The sequence below is a fragment of the Helianthus annuus genome, chromosome 15 (genome assembly GCF_002127325.2).
Source record: "Helianthus annuus cultivar XRQ/B chromosome 15, HanXRQr2.0-SUNRISE, whole genome shotgun sequence".
Classification (NCBI taxonomy): domain Eukaryota; kingdom Viridiplantae; phylum Streptophyta; class Magnoliopsida; order Asterales; family Asteraceae; genus Helianthus; species Helianthus annuus.
In genome coordinates this window covers 49,335,260-49,358,678 of record NC_035447.2, presented here as the reverse complement: position 1 = coordinate 49,358,678, position 23,419 = coordinate 49,335,260, and the positions used below count along the sequence as shown (strand labels likewise).

General features: G+C 35.2%; 2 protein-coding genes and 2 long non-coding RNA genes across 16 annotated transcripts; 2 read left to right on the top strand and 2 right to left on the bottom strand.

Moving 5' to 3' along the window:
- Window positions 1–3,211: 3,211 nt before the first annotated feature.
- Window positions 3,212–6,869, bottom strand: LOC110913665 (protein FAR1-RELATED SEQUENCE 5-like). Its single transcript, XM_022158489.1, has 6 exons — window positions 6,671–6,869; window positions 6,420–6,500; window positions 4,983–5,784; window positions 4,647–4,905; window positions 3,987–4,556; window positions 3,212–3,874 (listed from the first exon to the last, which is right to left on the bottom strand). The coding sequence occupies exons 1-6, from the start codon at window positions 6,867–6,869 to the stop codon at window positions 3,212–3,214; spliced, it is 2,574 nt and encodes an 857-aa protein (XP_022014181.1).
- A 518-nt stretch (window positions 6,870–7,387) lies between these two features.
- Window positions 7,388–12,656, top strand: LOC110911563. 12 transcript variants are annotated; one of them, XR_004881982.1, is made up of 11 exons: window positions 7,388–7,508; window positions 7,735–7,794; window positions 7,971–8,030; window positions 8,705–8,860; window positions 9,018–9,117; window positions 9,258–9,333; window positions 9,568–9,616; window positions 9,959–10,089; window positions 10,182–10,489; window positions 11,420–11,496; window positions 11,576–12,656. It is a non-coding gene; the product is annotated as an uncharacterized LOC110911563 (long non-coding RNA). The 12 variants fall into 12 exon arrangements; XR_002577060.2 differs by having other exon boundaries at window positions 9,561–9,616; XR_002577061.2 differs by lacking the exon at window positions 9,568–9,616.
- A 1,000-nt stretch (window positions 12,657–13,656) lies between these two features.
- LOC110911562 lies at window positions 13,657–14,739 on the top strand. The gene has a single exon (XM_022156191.2). It carries the CDS (start codon window positions 13,677–13,679, stop codon window positions 14,631–14,633), a length of 957 nt encoding a protein of 318 aa, XP_022011883.1. The 5' UTR covers window positions 13,657–13,676; the 3' UTR covers window positions 14,634–14,739.
- Window positions 14,740–18,917: 4,178 nt separating this feature from the next.
- LOC110909644 lies at window positions 18,918–21,076 on the bottom strand. 2 transcript variants are annotated; one of them, XR_004881981.1, is made up of 3 exons: window positions 20,772–21,076; window positions 19,250–19,344; window positions 18,918–19,164 (listed from the first exon to the last, which is right to left on the bottom strand). It is a non-coding gene; the product is annotated as an uncharacterized LOC110909644 (long non-coding RNA). The 2 variants fall into 2 exon arrangements; XR_002575508.2 differs by having other exon boundaries at window positions 19,250–19,330.
- Window positions 21,077–23,419: the final 2,343 nt, after the last annotated feature.

The window sequence follows — 23,419 nt, the reverse complement described above, 5'->3', positions numbered from 1 at the left end:
CCTGAAGATGATCCTATAGATGATGATTACTCTTGTTACTCTCAAAACACCCTTATCTCGTGGGCCAACCACAACCCGTGGGAGAGTGAGCTTAGCCCAGAACCACTTAGCACTGAAATTGAGTATGGCACACCAAGATCGTTTCTTGACTAAATAGTGGTGTTTACATCAAGTTGCTATTATCGGTGTGAAAAAAAATGTGCCCCAATTTTCCCTCTCTCATGCAATATAGGGGCTACTTTACTTATCCTATGTTGTTTACCATATCTAGTGTTGAAGTTATTATGTACTCAACTATTGAGATAAATCTATGTTTTTTCCAGTGTATCTTATTCAATAATTCGTGTCATTATTATATGATTTTAAAAAAAAATGATATCTTAAAAAAGGGACATACATAGGTTACACACTTTAGGGAAAAAAATAAATAAATAAAAAAGAGTCACGTGATCAAATCTAAAAAAACATACAACGTTGTTGGGGAAAAAATATATTCAAGGAACGTTCAAACAAAGGCACATGATCAAACACACATAGAACAAAAATGTACAAAAAAATCTCGCTGAAAAAAATGTATCTCGGATACACCAAAAAAGTACAAAAATCAGAGGCAAAAAAAAATGTAACATGGTAAAGACAAACCAAAAAAACAACATAAAAAATTCTCAGATTCAAAACATCAAAAGTCTACATAAAATCTTAGGGGGAAAAATGTAATATGGTAAAAACAAAACCCAAAAACCCATAACATAGAAAAATCTCAGATTCAACCAAACATCAACAAGTACATACTAGAAAATGTCATTAAACATACTAATAAGCATAATCCAACTAAGTACTAACTAATTCTTAATCATAACAAACAATCCTAACAAGTAAGCTGCCAAACACTAACGCTAATATCAGTAACCATATAACCCTATTCTTCTTCCGAATTTCTTGTTCGCGGGTAAACAGTTCAGCTTGCAGGTTGTTGATGTTCCTCAAAAGACCTGGTATGATCCTAGTTGACCGTAAGCACATCGGTGGGTCGACCCAACCAATGAAAGGGCAGTTGCTAGGCTACATTAAAAATAATGGGCAAAAAACACGATTAGAACACACGTTTACTTATTAAAACCAGGGTTCGAATTTTTTTACCTTAAATGGACATGAATAGAACCTTCTTCCTGGGTTATCGTCGGTCCATGATGTCCGGATAACAGCAATCCTCCCACATGAACACCTTTTCATCTTTTTTGAGAGATAGATGAATTGTATACGAAAAAGAGAGATGAGAAAATCGTATATTTAAATATAGTTTGGGTAGTTGGAGATGGAGATAGTTGGAAGCTTGTAGTTGAAATGATGGATCTAATATAAAGATATGAACCAACCATTTGTGGGTCCCATTGTAAATATATCCTTTTGTCATTACCCACGTCCATGTACTTCCTACTTTTTTTACTTTTCATTACTTTTTTTAACAAATGGGGCTTACCCCCCCCCCCCAGGAAAAAGTTTACCACATATCTACTTGAATAAACCAAAAACATAATAAAAAAAATAATAATACATCCCAACAAAGAAAGTAACAACACACAAACTAGATAGTTTTTTTTTTCCATTAGATATTACACCACAAAAAGATTACAAAAACATTAGACACATAAATTACTCCTTAGATAATGTTGATAACCTGATACACCTGATACTACACCTAATTTCTTATTAACCTAAAAACATACATACATCTTAAAAAACAACATAATTAATAAAACACACCAACAACACCTAATTTCTACTTGAGCTTGTTCATGTGAACCATTTTTTGCACTTGCATGGGTTTGCTGGCACAGGGGAAACTGATATGTTTATTGGGAAATATGAATCCCACTCAATTTCACTCATCCATGAGACATCATCAACCCAATCGCTGGTTGTGGGATCTTCAACATCTCTTTTTTTGGGTATATTGTAGGCTCACCCTTGGGCACTACTCTTGGCTCCATCTTGACTGTAGCGTTAACAGTAGGCTCGTTTTTCGGTATTGCTCGCGCCGTAGGCTTCACATCGGGTTCAACCTTGGGGGTCGAAAAACTAGTTCTCTTCCCGCGGGGGTGCCCATCACTGGTAAAAATCTCCCTAAGCGTACGTATGGGCATAGCGGGTAGAGGGGTTGTTTCAGGAATATCGCCAACGCCGACTGGAGTCGATGCATACTTTCGAAGTCTCTTGCCAACATTAATGAACTCATTTTTTTCAGGCTTGAGATCGATCGCCTCAACATCCGGAACTTTGGAAACCAAACATGGCCTCTTGTGCATTGTTATGCTTTGTGTGTGATAAGTAGGTAACAATGCTTTGGGGATATACACATTGGGGGGTGCTGAAACTTATTTATAATGAAAAAGGATGGTGGTGATTAGATATGAAAGTAAATGACAAATTAAATGCATCGCCAGGTAAAAAAAGGAAAAATTAACAAAAAGATACATCTTGTTGTATGTATTATGTAAAAATGTATCTACGGCTAGTGTTTTGTAAAAAAAATACAAACAGAAAAAAAAACACAAACTACTATATGTGCATATAATTTTTTTTTTTGTTACTGGCTTTTGTAACGAAAAGGGTCATTTTCTAACTAATTATATACGTAAAATGGATGTAACGACCAAAATATGTAACATGGTATAAAAAAACAAAAAATCCATAAGATTGAAAAATCTCAGATTCAAACACAGCAAAGAATCTACAAAAATACTCATGGTAAAAAAAAATGTAACATAGTAAAAAAAAAAAACTAAAAAATACATAGCATAAAAAGGTATCAGCTTCAACGAAACATCAACAAGTACATACTAACGAAAATATCATTAGCATACTAACAAAGGATAAATCCAACTAAGTACCACCCATTTCTTAATCTCAACAAACAATGCAACGTTTACTTCTAACACAACATTAGGGATATCATTTCATAATGCAACTGATCAGTTAAACCATAGTCATTAAACTTAAAACCATACGACATACCAAAACCACATACATCCTAACATGCAAACATATGCATGTGCATCAATTTTCAGATAATCTACACATGCAAACATGTGCATGTCCAAAAGGGGTGATCAAAGTTTACTTGCGCTCCACTAAAATGGAGACCAAAAAGCTGGCGTCATAAAAGTTTTCAAAACACGCACATCACACACATCAACATAAAAATACCAAATCAAGTGGACTCCTGACTCGCAGAGCTTGAGTCCTCGTCCTCGTTACCCGATTTATTCTTGTTCTTCTTTTTCTTGCAATTTCTTGAATCATGCCCAGTCACGTACTTCATACAGGTTCGGCAAAGCCTGGGTGTTTTGGGAGGTTTGACAGCAGAGCTGCTCGTTGCATCCTGAGGTGCTCTAGACAATCGCCGGCGTTTGCCGCGTCCTTTGTTCCTGATCCCGTCTGGATTGTCGAGAGTTACGTCCCCATCTAAAGAAACACCAAGCAATTCTTCAACAGCAGCATAGTTATCATTGTTGGCTTCGTCATCAACTGGTCCTCCATTTAGTAACTTGCATTTCAGTTCCTTTATCTGCTCAGCGAAAGAGGAAAGTCCTCCAACATCGCTTCTTAATGCGTCCACACATTCAGTTACGATCTCAAGAATCTGACTTCTCGCAGCAGCTTGTGGACGAGTGTCAACGCCATATCGACTCTCAATAGAAAATAAACTTTTAGGAAGCACGTCCCTAGACCAACGCTTAACAACATACTGGGCCGGGATTCTTTCAATATTGTTTACCCGGTAAACACAAAAAATGTGCCTACACAGATATCCAATACGGATGAAGTTGTTGCATGAACAGGATACCGACTGGTTACTCAACTCAAGTATAACCTATAAAAACACCAAAACACATAATTAAGCTTCTATGAAAAAAAGCATAATGAATAGCTTAAAACAAAAAATGCAACTATAAGGATACAGCAAAGTAGCCCAGCAAAGTTACCGTAAATGTGTTGGTTGCATTGTTACGTTTGTCCAATTGATTCACATAGTAAACACAACCATCATCACAATCCTCCGTGTTTACAATGTAACAAAACAGCTTCCCCTTGTATATCTCTTTTCTTACTTCTGTAGAAATTGCATGTGTATACAACTCAAAAGCATGCTTCTCAATAGCTAGGTCAGTACTGTCCATGAATACACTAGATGAAGTTTTAAACTCTGCAACACGTTGCCTGTAACGCTGATTGTCTATCCTAGTCTCGTAACATAGCATGAACTGAACTAGTGTGTTAGCGCTAGAAGAGTTGACCTTGAAGCTTGAGTTAGAGCTTTCACATCTTGATGTAGTCTTCATCAGACAACACATTGGGATGTCACGGAAGTAGGCAGGTACCCATTGGTCCCTAATTGAGTACATGTCCTTCAACCAGTCGTGATCTTGTAACCCATATTCCTCCATCAAAAGTTGCCAACGCGTCTCAAATGTAGATGGCTTCATGTGAATACTCCACACCAAACGATGCATCAATGCTCTTAGCTCAGAGTTTTGTAACAGGTCTCCAGCAATCTATACATATGAAAACACAAAAACTGTTAAAATAAATGAAACAAAAAAAAAAAAAAAACTTCTCAAAATAGATTCATAAATTAATAAAACCTTGGTGGGAAGTTTCTTCATAATATGCCACATGCAAAGGCGGTGCCGAGAGTCTGTGAAAACCTCTGAAATGGCAGCTTTCATTGAAGGATCCTGGTCCGTCAGAACTAACTTTGGTTGCTTCTTGTGTGCCTTCAGAAATGATTCAAGTAACCACTTGTAAGACTCAGTGGTTTCATTGAATAACAAGCCAGCACCGAATGTCACACATTGTTTATGATTATCAACGCCTGTGAAAGGAACAAAAATCATGTTGTACCTGTGCGACAAAGAAAAAAAAACAAAAGTTAAATAATATGTTAAAGGGAAAAAAAGTGCAACTATCAAAAACCTTACTTGTTAGTGTGATAAGTCGCATCAAAAGCTAACACATCCCCAAACACCTCGTAGTTTATCTTGGAAATTTCGTCTGCCCAAAAAATCGATCTCAATTGCCCTTTCTCAACAACAAACTCATAGTAAAAGTCTGGTAAGCTCTCAAATCTTTCTTTGAGACGATCTATAACAAGTTGCGCATCACGATCGCCAATATAAAGCCTAACCGACTGGCTCCAGTTCTTAAAATCAGTTGGCGTGCCACGTACATTGTGATGTCCACCCATCAGGGACACTAAAACTCTGTGAGAAACAATCAGACCAATTCTGTTCAAACTCATGTTATGGATAAACTGTTTCGATGCAAATGGTAGTTTCCTTGAAGTCCTACTTAGGTCACGATTGAAACGCTCAACAAACGGATGATTATGGTGCTCATTGAACCCTACCACTGTGCACGTAGAGCTGCCCTCACAAAACTTAACCAGTATACTAGCCTTGCAATCTGTCACTGTGAAATTACTTTGCCTAATAGTCAAGCTTGAATGCTCCAAAGTATCAGTTTTACGCTTAATCTGTGGTTTTGAATATTTAGTACACCTTATGTACTGGTGAGTGACAACCCCCTTCCATCTCTTGGTTTGACCCTTATGAATAGAAAACCCAGAATACACAGCATAGTCCTTGTACATACTGAACACATCCTTCCACGTTTCATAAACAGAACCAACAACAGGCTTTAAAACAATAGGAACATTAGGACACCACATTCTAGTCCCATTGGGTGTGTGGTGAACATAAAATTCCTCGTCCGCATGAACACCTAGAAAAAATGTATTGATTAATAAATTATAACACGTATAGGTTAAAAAACAAATTTACTTGTAACATGAAAACATAACAAACTGATACTGTAGTTTCCAAAAATACAACATTAACACGTTTTCCAAAAAATTCAAATAAAACGTGAAAGTACATTTTATTGATGACGCAAAAAAGTGTAGATGCTATTGCATTTTTTTAATGGTGACCATATGTCATACTTTGTTAACGTATCCTTACTAAATTATTATTATGGTATGCGATAGTGTCACCTTTTCAATACATACTATCATATATAACCTAACCATAGTACCAAGTTCAAGACCTTTGTTTCCAAAAAAATATAAAAACTTAATACAAGTGTAACGGCATGTTTTCTAAAAGCTTGTTTCTTAAAAAAAATGGTTACACTTGTTTTTGCCTTGGAAAAAAAATACCACATTTTCAACCAAACTACCCAAAACATCATCTGTTTAATAATAATAATAATAATAATAATAATAATAATAATAATAATAATAATAATAATAATAATCATAATAATAATAATAATAATAATAATAGTAATAATAATAATAAACTACAAACATTAAAAAAATGGGGTGTTACAATAAAACTATAGATAAAAACAATGACCTGTGGATAGCAACTGAGTAAAAGTACAATCTTGAACACCATCTTCATCATCATTTTGTCCATTTTGATTCAGAAGAGAGGCTACACATAAAAAAAAAATAAATAAGCAACAAGAATCCAATGTACATCTAAACAAAGAAATCCTTAATTTACACAACAGAAAAAAGAAAGGAACCAACATGAATCGAACGAAAATCTACACAAGCATTTAAAGCTGTACATTTAATGAAACAGAAAATAACATCACTCACGTGGAATCTCTGAAGAAATAGGTTCAGGATCTGAAGAAACTCTACCCTCACCCAAAGCATCTTCATCTTCATTAAATGCAAAATGAAGTGAAAGATTATGTGGGACAACATTTAAGGGTGAACCGGGATCATCATTGAGGTTGGGTACCTCCGTACCGCCGGCAACAGTTAGATGTTGTTGGTTGTTCGAATCAGCCATGTTAAATGCAAAGTCTCTTCAATGGTGAGTAAGGATTCTCTCTTTAACACATTCTCTATGGTGTGAATAAATGAAATGAAAAAGCTGATGAGAAGATATGATATTGGAAGGTTGTGAGAGTAACAAGGGAGAGAAGAAGAAAGTCTCCCAAGTACTATAAGCATTTATTAAAAAGCATGACAAGAAGGAGGTTTGAAACAAGGAGGAAGTCTGCGTGGGCAGACATCACCATCCCCATCAATAGATGTCAAAAATGAAACATATAAAATTACTATCATGCCCTTGCTTCTTTCAAATAACAAATTAAACGTGGATCAATCCTAGCCACATATTAGAGTTTTCAGGGTTTAGTCAACTGGACTGAGTTTTCTCATTATAATTAGCCTATCTATATATATAATAAATGAATTAGATGTGGGACACGTGTCCCTACATCGTGCAACTAAATGGATGTTTTGGGCGGGAAAATTGTGGATATTTTTATTTTTATATGGATACCGCATCTTGCTCCATTTGATGATGTTAAAACCCGAGGTATAAATGCCGCCCATAATTAGGGTTTCTTCCCTGCTACTCTTCCATTTCTCTCTGCCGCTCCTTCATCTGTGAGTGAATCTGATCGTCATCTTCATCATAAAGGTTGGATTTCGTAAATTAATCAACTATCATCCTTGATTTCCTTAGGTTTTCTGACTATTATTTTCTTTGTTTTGTATATCTCATACTTTTTGATGGATTATCATCCGTGTTGTTATCGATTCCATCTAAATAGGTACGTTATTCATTTGTTTTTCTGATTTGACTTTTCTTTCAATAGGAGTTCAATTGTTTTTTACGGTTCATCAATTTGTTTTTCTTTTTTTAGGGTTTCGTTGATTGTTGAAATCGATAAAGATTCACTCTGTTATTGGTTCGATCTAAACAGGTATGCTATACGGTTCCTTTGTTAGTGTTATTTCTTTCAATCGGCGTCTCAATCTCCTGTTAGGGTTGTATTTATTTCTTTTACTTTGGTTTTAGGGTTTCACTTATTGACATGATGATCTTGATTTGCATATTTGTTATTATTTGTTTTACCTATTATTTTTCTCGATGATGTAGGTGGAAGAAAATGATGAAATCAATGGTCGTTTCAAGATGGGGTTGTTTTCAAGATTTAAGGTGACCCTATGGTTTATTCTTGCTTTTATTTATTGTTTCTGCATAAAAAGATTACACCTTTATTTGGGGATTTGATCTTTATTCTTGATATTTTCTTAAAAACCTTTGTTTGTTTAAAATCATGAATTAACATTACTGGTGATCTGCTTCTGCAATATAGATAGGGTCCTAGATCATGTTTAGGTATATAAAGTTTCTATCTTTTTTGTTAATTAATTGGAATTGTTGATGAAGCTAGACATATTTAGTGTCATCTAATATGTGGGGTTGCTAAAAACCCTAAAGATTAGGGCATTTGATCAACTTATCTGTTATATTTATTACCCCCTTTAGGATTCATACAGTTGACCTTATGTATCAAAGAAGTTACTTTCAATTTTAATATTGATGTGTGGGTGTTTAATATCTGAGGAGATATATGTGAGTTCATTAAGAAGTTTTATAATTGGTGGAGAAAATGTAATCAAATAGACAATAATTTAAGATATGGCAAATACAAATTTGACTTTCAAAGTCAAAGGGTGGAAACTAATATCAAAACAAATATAAATGTCTACTTTTTTTAAAAATTTGTGTAACATAAATCTTAGGCTATTTGGAATAAATTGCTAGATCTGGACTTGAGTATAGGTAATTGAGAATTTGTAATTTTTTTTCGTGTTTTATAACTGAAGGAATATGGAAATGTCGAATCTTCTCATGGGATACTCAGGGTAGAAAGGGTGTTTGCTAGAGTGCCACAGCAAGTACAAATCCCGGGAACAAAAAGGATGACAAAAAGGGTGACAAAAAGGATGGGTCAGGCTGGTGCAAAACAAGTAGTTAAAAAGGTTAACTTTTTTTATAGTCGGTGTATATAATGCTTAATATGATTACAAAAGTATATTATTTCAATAATAATCTGTTTTTTTTTACAAAAGAGGTTATTTTCAGACTCACTACTATCTACTATATGATAGGTAATGAACTGCATTTTTTTATATCCAGTGTTGTTGGAACTCATTCCCATACAGCCATGTTAGATAGATTAGGAGTAGCGAGTTGCGGAGTAGGAGGATTTGAAGCAGAGCCAACAATGCGTGGACAGGTATAATTGTATAATTCATTAAAAATTATCAAACTTATATGGACTTTGTTTTTGAATGGGGAAATTAGCTTTCGTTTTAGATTATGTGCTTTCGTGCGTAGAACTTGCTTCTAATATATGTCTACGTTGCCTACTTATAGGGCTGAGCTTCCCCTTTTCGGTTGCAAGAAAATATTCTACGGAAAGGGTATTAGGCTTATTCGATCTGACTAGCAGGTAACACATTCTTGCTTTATGCATTTGTGGTTTATAGTTTTCTTACATTTTCGTCGTTGTTTCTAATTGATTTTGACTGCAAGCCTTTAATTATTAATTGTCTGGGGTAGGAAATGGATTAAAAACTAACAGTTTCTATTAGGAAATATGGTTCTGGGAGTTTTTTTTTTATTTTAGATAGCAGTTGTTTGATTACATTATTGACTTTTAATTCCTGAGGAAACAAGCATATAGGAGAGGTTGGCTGGAGCCGGAATGCGAACAACATCAACAATCGAATGAGGTTGTCTTTGATTTTATGAACAAAAGTTCAAATGTTATGATTGTTGTCTGATCATAACCCGGTATGAGTTTCTACCATTGCTAATCACGCTTCCTACTCTTGACAAGGTTCAATCAAATATATAATGTGTTGATTATAGTTTGATTACAATGTCGTTTATAAGTAGACCCCGTTATACTCATGACAAAGTTCAATAAAATATATAATTTGTTGATTATAGTTTTGATTACATTGTTGTTTATAAGTAGATCCCATTAAAATGTTAACTAAAATTTGTAGCAATGAAATTTATCCTCATCTGCATGTGTATTACCTGCATCTGTATGGTCCTGGTGAAATAAGGCTCAAGTATTCAGCTAAACATGTAGAAGCAGATGCAGCTTATAACTCAAAAAAGATGGAACTTAAGACCAATATCAATAGAGTAATCTTGAACAGACTATTGGCCAAAGCTTTCAGATGTAGGGGTCAAGGTATTATATGGAAAAATGATATGTAAATAAAAAAATTGTATATTGTTTTCGCTTCGTCAGTTTTAATGGAATATTGTTTTCATTCTTTTCAGACTCTCGGACTGAAATAATGCAGCAACTGCATAGGTTATTGGTTTCACCTTCTGTGAGGATTTTCCATGGTTAGTCTTTAGGAATCCAGCAGCCACTACAACCACCATTGTCACGGCCGCCTCTTCAGATAGTTCACCAACCAGCAGCTCTGTTCTCAACCACACCGAGCAGGCTACAACCACTACCTGCTCTCCTGCATTAGCTACTCTACTGATGTCACTCTTCTGATCAACCGATTGAGGCTCCTCTGTATTTTCGCATTACGCAACCCACAGGGCACCACTATTGTTCTATGCCACGAACAAAGGTAACTTTCGATCGTTTATAGAAAATCTGGCAACTGAAACTTGAAATTTGTTTTTTTAGGGGGGGGGGACTCCGGCACCTAGGAATACAATTGGGAATTGAATAGTGTTTCATTGAATGACTTCATCCACAAATTGGGGTTCGGTCCGATACTCCGGCCCTACGATTGTTCATTTTTCAACCTGAACCATTCGAAACCTTTCATTGGTTTGGATTCACGGATAGTTTCTAAAAAAAAAAAAATTCAGCCAATCGATTTAGGAGCTTTCTAACCGTATCGAATGGTTTGGTTTGGTTTGGTTTGGTTTGGGGGTATATACTTGAGTTGAAATCGGTCGAGAAATAACCGAACGAGAGCGTATAATTTTAGGCCAGGTGAATTATACACACGATTGAATTTTGCTTAAAAATACCGATCCGTTTGCTGTTTATTTCATTTATTCTATTTATTTGGAGTAAATTATGTATTACTATATCCCCAATTCTTTTTGATTCACTGAATTAGTCATTTTGTTCAAGATTTTAAAGCAGGTTGTTTAATTTATGTCAACAATACATAGAATGTGTTTGTAAATCTCTATTTTATAATATTATGTACAGTGAAGTGATTCACTGCTTTGTCAAGTCTTATAGAATATATTTTTAAATTAAATTCAGAATATACTTCAAAAGATATTTTATAGAGATGGTTTTAGGCGAGTTGGATAATAAATCAAATAGATGAACCACTTCTTTAAGAGGTTTTTGCAAGTACTGGTCCTGTTGAAGGCTGCAAACTCATAAGAAAAGAGAAGGCATCCATATGTTTAAAACCAGATTGAAAAGTGAAAAGCTTTGATCATCTTTGCGCATTATCTATTTCAAAGATGGCACCGTGCCATATGTTGAGTTATTACACATTTATATATCATTTTGTTTATCATCTGTGCAGTCGTCTTATGGATTAATTCACTACTTTGATCGTAGATCCGCTGCACTTGCTATATTATCTCTAAATGGGAGGCATTTGTAAGTGTTTTTACAATTTTACCAGAACTATTTGCTCCTCTCCTATCTTATGTCACACTTCTTATCAACGTTTTTACAGGTTTGGTCAACCTATTAAAGTCAACTGGGCAATTGCCAGTGGGCAGAGGGAGGACACATCAGGTAGGTTTTATTAGGGGTGTCAATCGTGCCAGGTTGATGGGTTGGCGGGTTGAAATGTGCAACCCGAACCTGACCCTGACCCATATTATTATTCGTGTCAAAGATTTTGACCCTAACCTGCACACGTATAAATTCTTATCAACACGAACACGACCCGTTTAACCTGTAATGAGTCATACATGTTGATTTATAAGCGGGTCATCGATAACATTTCAAATGGTGAATGTGAGTGTTATAAGTAAATAATAGTGTGCCAAAACTAACGTTATTATGACTAACCATATAAAATAGAAACGGATAAAACAAAAACAAAAACATAAAAGTTTTTTTTCTTTTTATTTTCTAAATAGTTAAACGGGTTAACAGGTCAACCCGTTTTTATACGACTCAACCCGAAACCGACCTGTTTTTAATAGGGGTCAACCCGAACCCGATGCGTCTTTTAAACGGGTCGTGTTAGTCAACCCAAACCTTTTTTTTTCGTGTTGGGTTCGGTTCGGGTTTCGGGTCATGTCAAGAATTGCCCTCCTTAGGTTTTATGTGGTGCTTATAGTTTGTTTGGTTACTTTGTGTAACTATCATGGCATATATACTTTTGATTATGCCACACTTGGTTTAAAAAGGTGCGCCTCGGGCGCGCGCTAGGTGATTAGAGAAACACCCTAGGGTCTGAAGGTGGCGCGTCATGGACAATTGGATCAAAACTGGTACGAAGTGAGGGTGATGAAGCAAAGAAAATTTGCCCCGAGTTTCAATTGGTACGTGATAAAGCTGAGTTGAGCATAATGAAGTTGGACATGATATGCATTGGAGTGGCTCGAACCATATGACACCTTTGGTACTGGTACAAATTTTGTAGCATAGGGTACTACTTCAGTAGCAGATAAGATACAGGAGCAAATAAGTTTCAATTTCGATTACTCAATGTTCATGTATTGTTTTTATGTAATTATACCAGCTATTTCAATAGCCACATGTTCTTTATTTTAAAATCAAAGATTATATCCTCAAACACTAAACCAATAATCTTTTCTCATATTTTATATATAATTATCAGTGAATGTCCTCACAATTTAAAAAAAAAACATTTAAATAGTGTCAAGTTTTCTGTATATTCCCACCTGCCGCAATGCGCGGGTCACGTTACTAACGACGTTCAATATGTTGTTAGTGTACATTTTATTATCGAAAACTAAATTCTCCTAACCCGGGATGTTCCCGGGTGATAGCCTAGTATATATATATATATATATATTAGGAGCCTAATTTTTACTCCTCAAAGCCCCTGATGATTTTCAGAGATTCTTGAGTACAATCCTATCCTGGCTTAATGTTATGCTTAATGTTATGATGCTTGCTTCTTGTATTTAAGTGTAAAAAGGTTGTTTAAAACATACGGGTCGGTGCATAATCTCATTTGCCCTTTTCAATAATTAAAATTTGTTTCATTATTAAAAAAAAAAAGAAAAGAAAATTTCTGGACATTTAAAGTGAAAAGTTATTTTTTTAACGGCCAATTAAGTTACTCGATAAGTATTATCATGGGATGCCTTTAATCGGCAAATGCATCCCTTCCATATCGGTCAAAGTTGGAGTGGATGCATACCTGAGCCACTAGTTCCGGGAAAAAATCCGCCTGCCTGAAGGCCCATTATGGTAAAACACGGTTCGGCTCCGTTTCGAACTGATGACCTCCATAGAAGCCTAGTTTTAAACTTCATTGCCAACACCAATGTCATTCAAAATGAAGCTAGTAAGAGTTGAACCTGAGTCTAATTACCAGAACAACTAAATCTAAAAAACAAAACAATGCAATAGCGTATAAACATATGATATTGAGCCGGCCCGCCAATCATTCAAAGTCAAAACTATAAACAACTATTCTTTCTCATTACCAAATCAGTTTTAGTTAAACTTCAACGCTTTTGCAATAGATAGATCGAAGTAAAAGACGGCTTAAAATTATATAAAAATCTTATCATACATTTAAAATCAACAAAACCAATCATATCTTTCAAAACCTTTAACAAGAATTAGAAATGGGAGCTCTATTGTCTACACATGTGCAACGCCAGAACTTGATCGACAAGGAGATTAATACTTTACAAGAACTAGAAGAGAGCTCCGGCTGCAGCTTTCCGGGCTCCGATTACCACCCGACCGACCGCAAAAACTGGATTTCGGGCCTCAACCCGGACAAGGTCCACCTGAACCAGATTGTCTGGCCCGGAACCCATAATTCCGGGACCAACCAGATCGGATTGGAGATTGTTACTCGCCCATTCGGCGAGTGCCAATCGTTGTCCATTTACGAACAACTCATACTTGGGACTCGACTTCTCGATATTCGGGTCAACGAAAATCGGGAAGTCTGTCATGGGATACTTGTCACGTATAATATTGACGTCGTGATCCATGACGTCAAAAGGTTTATTTCGGAAACAGAATCCGAAATAATAATTCTCGAGGTCCGAACCGAATTCGGGCACTCTGATCCGCCCGAATTCGAGAAATACTTGGAGCAACAACTTGGGGAATACTTGATCCATCAAGATGATAAAGTATTTGACAAGACAGTTGCTGAGATTCTACCCAAACGAATTATATGCATTTGGAAGCCTTGTAATTCGGACCCGCCAACACCGGGTGGCGCGTTTTGGAGTTCGGGTTATTTACAAGATAACTGGATCGACACCGATTTGCCTGCGATGAAATTCGAGAGTAATTTAAAGTATCTGAGTCAGCAACCGCCGATGAGTTCAAGAAAATACTTTTACCGGGTGGAGAATACGCTCACACCGCAAACGAATAACCTGGTTGTGCATGTAAAACCGGTTACAAACCGGATCCGTTGGTGTGCGAGGTTGTTCATAGCACAGTGCTTTTTTAGAAATATAGCGGACCGGTTGCAAGTGTTCTCGACGGATTTTATTGATGAAGATTTTGTTGATGCTTGTGTTGGTCTTACGTGGGCTAGGATTGAAGGGAAAGCTTAAGTTTGTAACTTAATTGTGGTTGTTATGATGCCTAGATTTCTTGTTGTAACAGAAGTGTGCGATTAGTAGTATTATTGTGGTAGATATATATCATAAGTATTACACATGTCTAGTAATTATTAATTTAAAATTTAAATTATCAAATATTTCAAGAAATATTGATGCAATAAAGTAACAAATAAATAAGAAATGTAAGTTTTAAACATAAATAAAAGTTATATAAAGTAGCACACAAATAATGAAATATAAGTCTTAAACATAAAAGTTAAAAACTAAAAACTCAAATGTCAAGTACTTTCCATCATGATTGGATCAATTTATCAATCATACGGTTTAAACATCCCAAGGATGTCATCTATATTTTCACACCATCATTTGTCATCATCGAGATCAGCGTCCTCCGGAATTTCTTGTATACCACCATGTTTGATTGTTACATTCTTTGGAGGATGAGTTTATTCTTTGCTCTTCTCTTTAACTGATACATCAGTAATAGTAGTAGCCAGAGAAGTTTGGGGAATGGAAAACATTGTTAAGTATTTTAGTTACATATTTTTATCATGTTATCATTATATATAATATAGGATAGAAAGGTAGATATCTGACACATCTTTCATTTTGTTCTCTTTCTTATCCATAACAAATTCTTAATTAATCTGAAAGAGAAATATAAATAAGTGAGTAAAATAGACCAAAGTGTGTAAAATAATAACATCATGTAACTATATTTAGAATGTAATTGCGTAAACCACCAAATGCATAAAAATCATCACATTCTCACTCACAAGCATGGTTGCAAAAGTCGCTAGGCGCTCCCTAGTCGGATTTGAGAGTACTCGGCCTGGGCGGAAATTACTAGGGGAGTAATCAGCCTAGGCGAACAGTACTCGGGCCTTGACAGCCTACCTTGTAACGAGTACTCGGGGAGTACTCGGAGCTTAGACGGGACTTTTACAACTATGCTCACAAGCAGTTCATTCGTCACGTAACACCTCTCGATAGACAACATCTGAGGTGTATACCCCATCTCGTCTGAAGTCTTTGGCATGATGTACTAATACTTTTATTCATTACGAGCTACTATTTTTGATATAAATGGAGGATTTCATTGTGTTATTTATAATTACTGACTTTGTCTTGTTTTTGTAAATAAATAACAACATTTTTCAACGGTTTAGAAGATCTGGTTGAAATTATCTTAATGGCAGCTGGGTGGGCTCGGTCTTCTACTCGTGGGTTTGTTGTTAATCTGGGTGTAGGCCTTTTTTTCTGTTATGTCATTATGCTGCTAGGAAACATGTAAATTGGACAAACCTAAACAAGGTACCGTTGTACATATATTATCCCGCGCAACACTTATGGTTGCAATTAGATATGTATAAGTAAAATGATATTATTTTACGGTGCTTACTTCTGTTCAACATGCTTATCTTTTAAAATAAAATATTATAGACATATAACAATATCATTTGCATATACATGTGGATCTTCGACTAAAAACATACAATGCAAATAACATGCTAAAATCTACAAAAAGATTATTCCATTATTCAGGAGACATCATCTAATTCAAACAAGTGTGTTTTAGCTTATTAAAAGTTTCTCTTTTTCATTACGGCCACATACCAGATCAACAGGTGTCAAACATTACTAGATGGACAAAACTAATAAAACATTATTTTAATATAACCAATTAGATAAAACAATTGAGCTTTTTTGATGTCAATTTACTACCTACGAACCTATGTAAGTGTGTGCACCAAACCAAGTAAATATACAAACATACAAAATAAGAACCAAGCTCACATCAAACCCGTATGTGCAAGGTTTCAAAATTTTATCTAGTCGCCAGAATAAAATTGGTGAACAATATTAATCAAACGAAAATCGGAGTGAAAATTGTTGGAATATTATTAAATTGATAATAATGATAACGTATAGAGTCTTGAGCATTTGATATGTGATAGAACACATTGCTTTAATCACTTGTACACTAATGCATCATCTAGTTGTACATTTTAATCCGCATAATTATATTGACTAAGACAACTGTCGAAACGTCGACAAAAATGAGTAGGTCATCATGGTACCTTTGGATTTTTTTAAAACATTATAGTTTATAAGATATCACAAGAATACGTAAACGAATTATAGGTTTGTTGTGGAACGGGAAAAGTGTAACTAATTATCCATAATTTTGTTAAAATAAAAGGATTTAAGTGTAATAATATGAGGGTCTAAAATATAATTAGTATTTAAAAGATTAATTTACCCTCATTTTAGAGGTGTTTTTATAAATAAAGGGAGAAGAAGTTCTTATTTTTTAAGTATCCTAAAATAGGGTTAGGATATAATAGGAAGTTTATTTGGCTAAAAAGGCTATGAAGTAATCTTGACCATCCATTTATTTAATCAATGGCTAAGATTAAATGAGGGAAATTGAAGGGAAGAAAAGAGGCGCGTGAGTTTGTTTAGGGCATTCTAGTCAATCAAAGGCAATAGTTTCCCTCTCCTCCAATTCCCCCCCCCCCCCCCATTTTTTAAACGTTAATAACTCTTTCATACGACATTATTTTTTTATAAAAATTGTACCAAAAAACGAGCGTTTTTTATCTTTAAAATGAGTATACTATTGCTATATTTTGGAAAAAAAAAATTCTAAAACCTAGTTGCGTAAAACGCAATGAAAAAAACCCAGTTGCGTACAACGCAATGGAAAAAAAACCTAAAAAATGACATTTTTCTAAAACGCAATGTACCAAAAACACAAATAAATGTCTTATTTGTAAAACGCAACGGCCAGAAAACACAAAGAAATGTCTTATTTCTAAAACGCAATAGTCTAAAAACACAAAAGAAAGTGTACTTTCTAAAACGCAATGGACTGAAAACACATAAAAATGTGTTTTACCTAAAACGCAATGCACCAAAAACACAAAGAAATGTCTTATTTCTAAAACTCAATGGCCAGAAAACACTTAAAATATCTGTTTTCTAAAACGCAATGGACTGAAAACACATAAAAATGCGTTTTACCTAAAACGCAATGCACCAAAAACACAAAGAAATGTCTTATTTATAAAACGCAATGGCCAGAAAACACTTAAAAATGTCTCCTTTCTAAAACGCAATAGCCTAAAAAAACAAAAGAAAGTGTTCTCTCTAAAACGCAATGGACTGAAAACACCTAAAATTGTGTTTTACCTAAAGCGCAATGACTAAAAACACTTCAAAAATGTGTTTTTCTAAAACGCAATGCCAGAAAACACATAAAAATGTTTTAGTTCTAAAACGCAATGGCCTAAAAACACCAAAGAAACTGTTCTCTCTCTAAAACGCATTGAACCAGGACAATAGTTTTGTCTGTGAATTGTCTGAACCAGGAAGTACAGATCAAAAGGCTGTCTACGAATGCAGTTTTCCAGAGGCAATTTACAGAAAATTAAATGTTCTGATGCAGCTCAACCCCAGCCAGGGGCTCTGCCCCTTGGACCCCGCCAGGGGCGTTGCCCCCGGACCCCCTCCAAGATCGTAAAACGCAATGACTAAATCAAAAACCCAGATCATAAAAATGAAATTAAAGAATTTCTTACATGGATCGAAGCCGATTTCTTCAACGATTGGCGAAATTTGAATGATTCGAACACTTATTAGCGATCGAATCTAACGGATCGAGTGATTATCTTCAAAATCACCCGAAAAACGAGATTTTGTATGAAATTAAACTGGGTTTTCTTCAAAAAAAAAACTAAAGAACACGTTGATCGGGTGTTTGAATCATTGATTGGTGACGAAAATCGCACAAATAATGTAGTGATTATTGAGATAGAAAGTGAAGAAGTGGTTGAAAATGGTGGGTTTTGAAGTTACCGGGGAGAAGAAGGAAGAAGAAAGGATAAGATTGACTAAAATACCCTTCCTCTTTATTTTAAATTTTGCCACATGTCCTAATCCTATTGCTTCCTATCCTTCCTAGCCAAAATAAACTTCCTATTTGATCCTCACCCTCTTAAAATATTCATTCCTCCTGTATTATAATATAGTATAGATAAGTTATTTGTATGTAATTTAACGAAAAATAACCATGCTTTGTAATCCAAAACTTGCATTTTTCTAAGTGATTTAGAATATCACTAGGTTATCACCCGGGATTGCTTCCCGAGCTCAAGAAAATTATTTATATTAATTATTTTTTATGATTAATACATACTTGAAATCATACAAAACGTATGACATACCTTTTAAATAATAATTATATTAAACCGAATATGTATTTTAGGGCATTGTATTCACATGAAGTACAAGAAGGTACATATTACATAAACTAATGACAAAGTGAAATTAAAATTAATACGCATACATTTAAAATAATTAAAAATCTCTAAATATTCCCTTATAAACCCCGGAGATCTAAAGATGATCTCACACCAAGTCCAATATAACCATCTAATGTAGCACACAACCATTAATCACGATATTCTTTGAGACATTGAGAAGTTCTTGAGCGTCAAAGGGATTTTAGATGACTAACCTGCAATTGTAATACATGAACTCAAATCCGACTGCTATAAATATTTTCTTTTGCAGAATGATAAAAAGTTCGAAAAAAGAAAAACCTGGTTTTCTATCCGAACATTCAGATCTTCAATATTAGAAATAGTTCCTCGAGCATTGTTATCTTGGACTATAGCTTCAATCTGTTGCAAATAATCTTCTATTGTATTCAAACATCAACTTCTTATAAATCATGTTTCATGATTACACTTATAAAAGCTTAAAAGACTTTTTTATTTTTCTTTTTTCATTCTTGGTCTTGGTGTAAAACATATTCTAACATAAGAACCTCAATAGCATTTATAAAATCATGGATTTCCTTATACTTTGAAAAAATCTTATCTTAAACTCCATGCAGCTAACAAACTGAAATATATAACATCTAAATTTATTACTCCATAACACACAGAACCATCATACTATTTCTACATGCTCGTAACCCAAACAGAACATAAGAAAGCTCCCTATTTATGTCCTTTAGACTCAAATGAGTAAAAATCTAAAACTTAACTAAAATGGAAACACCCAAAGTTTCACTAACGCTTAAAACCACCTAAAGTTATTACTTCTTAATTTTATTCAGATTTATTAAATAGTTATGATCTTATAAAAAAGTGTTCATGACAACCTGAACTGGTATGTATTTAAAACTTAATCGTTTCGAACCATTTCCTACCTACTACCCGTTTTAAGGCAGGTTTCTGAAGTAAGTTCACTTAACTCAACAATGGCATAACCTAGACCGTTATTTTGAGAAGTAATTTCTCTAGACATAAATTTGGAGGTGGCACTCTCGACCCATTTTCTTATCAATGCCTCACTTGGGTAACAGGCCAAAAGGGTAAATGAAAATTTCTTAGAATGGAGCTACTCAACTTGTAATCGCTCTCAATTCGTTTGACTCGCTCCAGTCATCCTACCAAATTTCTTCAGAACATTTTCAACCATTTGACCCATTACAGATTCAAGAAAGATGCAGAAAGGCTTTGAATGTCACCCCGACTCAAATCTCATGTTCTTGTTCTTTTGATCACTTTAGTTCATATCATTCCTATTCCAATTACCTTTTTGTAATATGTGTTTCAGAATTCTTAGCATAACTGCAATTAAGTATTATAATTTTACACATTTGAATTAATAAGTGACCATCTAGCAAAATTAACCTCAATTTAATTTCTAATCTACTCAGGATTTCATAATTTTACAAATAAAAACAAATAAGTGATAACTTAGCAAAACAAACCTAAAATCAACAATCTAATGAACTAAGAATTTCCTAACTAAACGGTTCTAATGAAGAAACCCATTTGAAAAGCATATAAATCTGAATAATTTTCACAAATTGGCTCCAAAATTTTCAACTAATGTCAAATTCATTTGACGAACATGATGAGAATTGATGTTAAATAGACTGTGTTCATAAGCATGAACAATTTATTCTGAAAAATATACATACAAATCTCAATAAAATTAGAAACTTATAACTTTCAAACATAAATCGAATTTGAAGGAAAGTGATTATCCAATGAGTCCGGAAGCATCACAACCAACAGGCTGAATCGGAGGAACGTGTTTAGAAAATACCTCAAATAGATTTCCGAGCACGCTTTATGTTTGTATTTTCGGTGGTACACCGGAACTCCTTTCTGAACCACACCTGCACATCCGTCTTTCGATTTAGCTCGTTCCATCAATCCTTCTCTTCGTATCTCAAAGGGTTCAGATGTGAAAACTTGACGCGAATATCTTATTTTGAAATGAAATATGAAGATTTGATTTCTGATACTTGAATCGAATTGGGGGAATCAATGAAAAGCAATTCAAAAAGAAAAAAGAATTAGCCTATTAGGGTTTATGATCGGCGTGAGAAAGGAAAAGAAACAGCATCGTTATATATCTATCCATTTTGTATTTGGTGCATACGGATATTCATTAATAAAAAAACCCGAAGCATTTTCCCGCCCAAACATAACTTGAGATGCAATATGAAGCTGCCACGTAGCCCAAATTTTTCTTATTTATTATAGATAATAGATATGATTCCTTGAATCAGAGCCGGCTAAAGTTTTTTTGGAGCCAAAGAGGATTATAAAATCGGGCAATTTCATTAAAAAAAATTACTTACTATTCTAATAAGGGTTAACTTATTTTACAAAGTCTTCTAAAAATAAGATGTGTACAAAGACACAATAGATCGCACAGGATGACACAAAACCGAGCAAAATATAACACAATGTCGAATTAAAAAAGACACAATAAGTCGCAAAAAAGACACAATGACACAAATATAAAAAAGACACAATGAGAATAAACAAAAATTCTAAAATCTACAACCTATAAATCCAAAAGTGAAAACCTAAAATCTTACATCGTAGAGTTCAGTGAGACGGTTCCAGTGCCGCTTGAATGAGGTCAATTGGAGTCCGTTTGATACACTTTGTACGACTTCTTATTCCTTGGGTCCCCGACGTTTTCCTTTTTTGGTCATTTTCGTCCATTTCTTTAGCTCAGTCAAACCACCACATTTCCTCAAATCACTCACAAAACAATCCACCACCATCAACACCACCACCACCTCCGCCACTCACCTCCACCACGCCGCCACCATCGTCCATTTTTATTCATTATCTTTTTATTATGTGACTTGACCTAACTTAAATCGAAAAAAATAATATTTAACAATATACAATGGTTAGGTTCTGATGAAACAGTGGTTAACCATGAGAGGTTAATTCACTGGTCTCGTCAAGTAGGGTTAATCCCTTCTTTCCGAGGATCGGTGGCTTGACCGTCAGCTGGGCTGTCTCCTGCACAAGGAAAAACACACCGTGACTCGTAACAAGGAGGATGGGGTGGAGGGTGCTCCTTGTTACCACTCTCTGGCGTGAGAATCAGTAATTTGCTTGAGAAGCAAAGTGTGTGATAGTAGTAGTTGTGAGAGAGTTGAGAAGCGATACCTCAAACCTGGTTCGGGATGGGTATTTATAGCCGATGAGTGAAGGAGGGTGGTTGAGTTGACAGACTGACGACGCGCCGCCCTTATGCAGGTGTGTCAGGCTTGTCGGCTGTGGAGGTGAAGCCACGTCCTACTGCGGTGTCAGTCTGTTGCTTACGTATGGGCTGACAGGCGAATGTCATTGGTGCCACTTGCACTGCAGTGTCAGTCCCACTTGCCTTGTGGGCAGGATGCGGTGCCGCGCCGCATCGCTGCCTGTGGTAACCGCTGTTGTTTCCGCGTTCCCACTCTGGCAAAGACTGTGGGATGTAGTGCTAGGCCGCATCGCCGCTTATGTTGACTGTTGCTGTTGTCCAGATTCCTTGTCATGACGAAAGTGTTCATAGGATGCGGTGCTAGGCCGCATCGCTATGCGTACACCCGTTTTCATACACAAGGTAAGGAGATATTAATAGGATGCGGTGCCAGGCCGCATCGCTTATGCCTATCTTTCTTTTCCCATCATTTGACAGATTGGATTCGACAGCTGTGTTCGCGCGTGCCCCCACGGACACAGATAAGTTCTTGCTGGTGGGGGTTTTTGATAAGGGTAATGGTCACTCGCGGTCGTGCTGACGCGAGATCTAGGACCATACCCCTTCAGGTTCATTAGTGAATAACCCCCTTAATTGTAAATACTAGTGAACTAATCATAGCCCTTGATTATCAATACACAAGAATTTAATGATGAAAATATACTAGTGTATTTTTAGGTTTGATGATGTAAATCAATGGTCATGCGAGTGTGTTTGCCCGCCTATCATTCAATTTTAATCAAAGCCCACCCACCCATTGGACAACCACGTAGAACATATCAAAGTCAAGCTATGAACTATTCTTCCCGTTATAAATATAAATTTCCAACTACTAATGCACTTGCTATAAGTTATCATAACATACAAAATTGAACCCTAGCAATCCAAAGGTGCGACTTTTGTTACACACAAAAAAAAAGTAAAAGAAAAAAGAAAAGAAAATAAAAGAACAAGTTGTGGTACATTACATAATGCTTTTGCAATCAATATATCCAGATATTTTTTATTCACATATTAAAAATTTAAAGATTTATCTCAACAAATTTGTTTGTCAACTGTCAAGCATGTAAGAAAGAGCAAAGACATTATAAAAAATGAATTTATATATATAAAAGAAACAAAGGTAATGAAAATAAAAAGATATTCCAATGTGAATGCTTTAACAAAAAAAAGACAGCATAAAATCATGTAAAATGGGATCA

What these genes read in the sequence shown, in the direction of transcription:
- LOC110913665 (XM_022158489.1), bottom strand. Translation starts at nt 6,869, where the DNA reads ATGGCTGATTCGAACAACCAACAACATCTAACTGTTGCCGGCGGTACG. An exon ending in TATTTCTTCAGAGATTCCAC is followed by an intron (nt 6,501 to 6,670) that starts GTGAGTGATGTT and finishes TTTTATGTGTAG; the next exon opens with CCTCTCTTCTGAATCAAAAT. An exon ending in ATGCAACCAACACATTTACG is followed by an intron (nt 3,875 to 3,986) that starts GTAACTTTGCTG and finishes GTGTTTTTATAG; the next exon opens with GTTATACTTGAGTTGAGTAA.
- LOC110911562 (XM_022156191.2), top strand. Translation starts at nt 13,677, where the DNA reads ATGGGAGCTCTATTGTCTACACATGTGCAACGCCAGAACTTGATCGAC.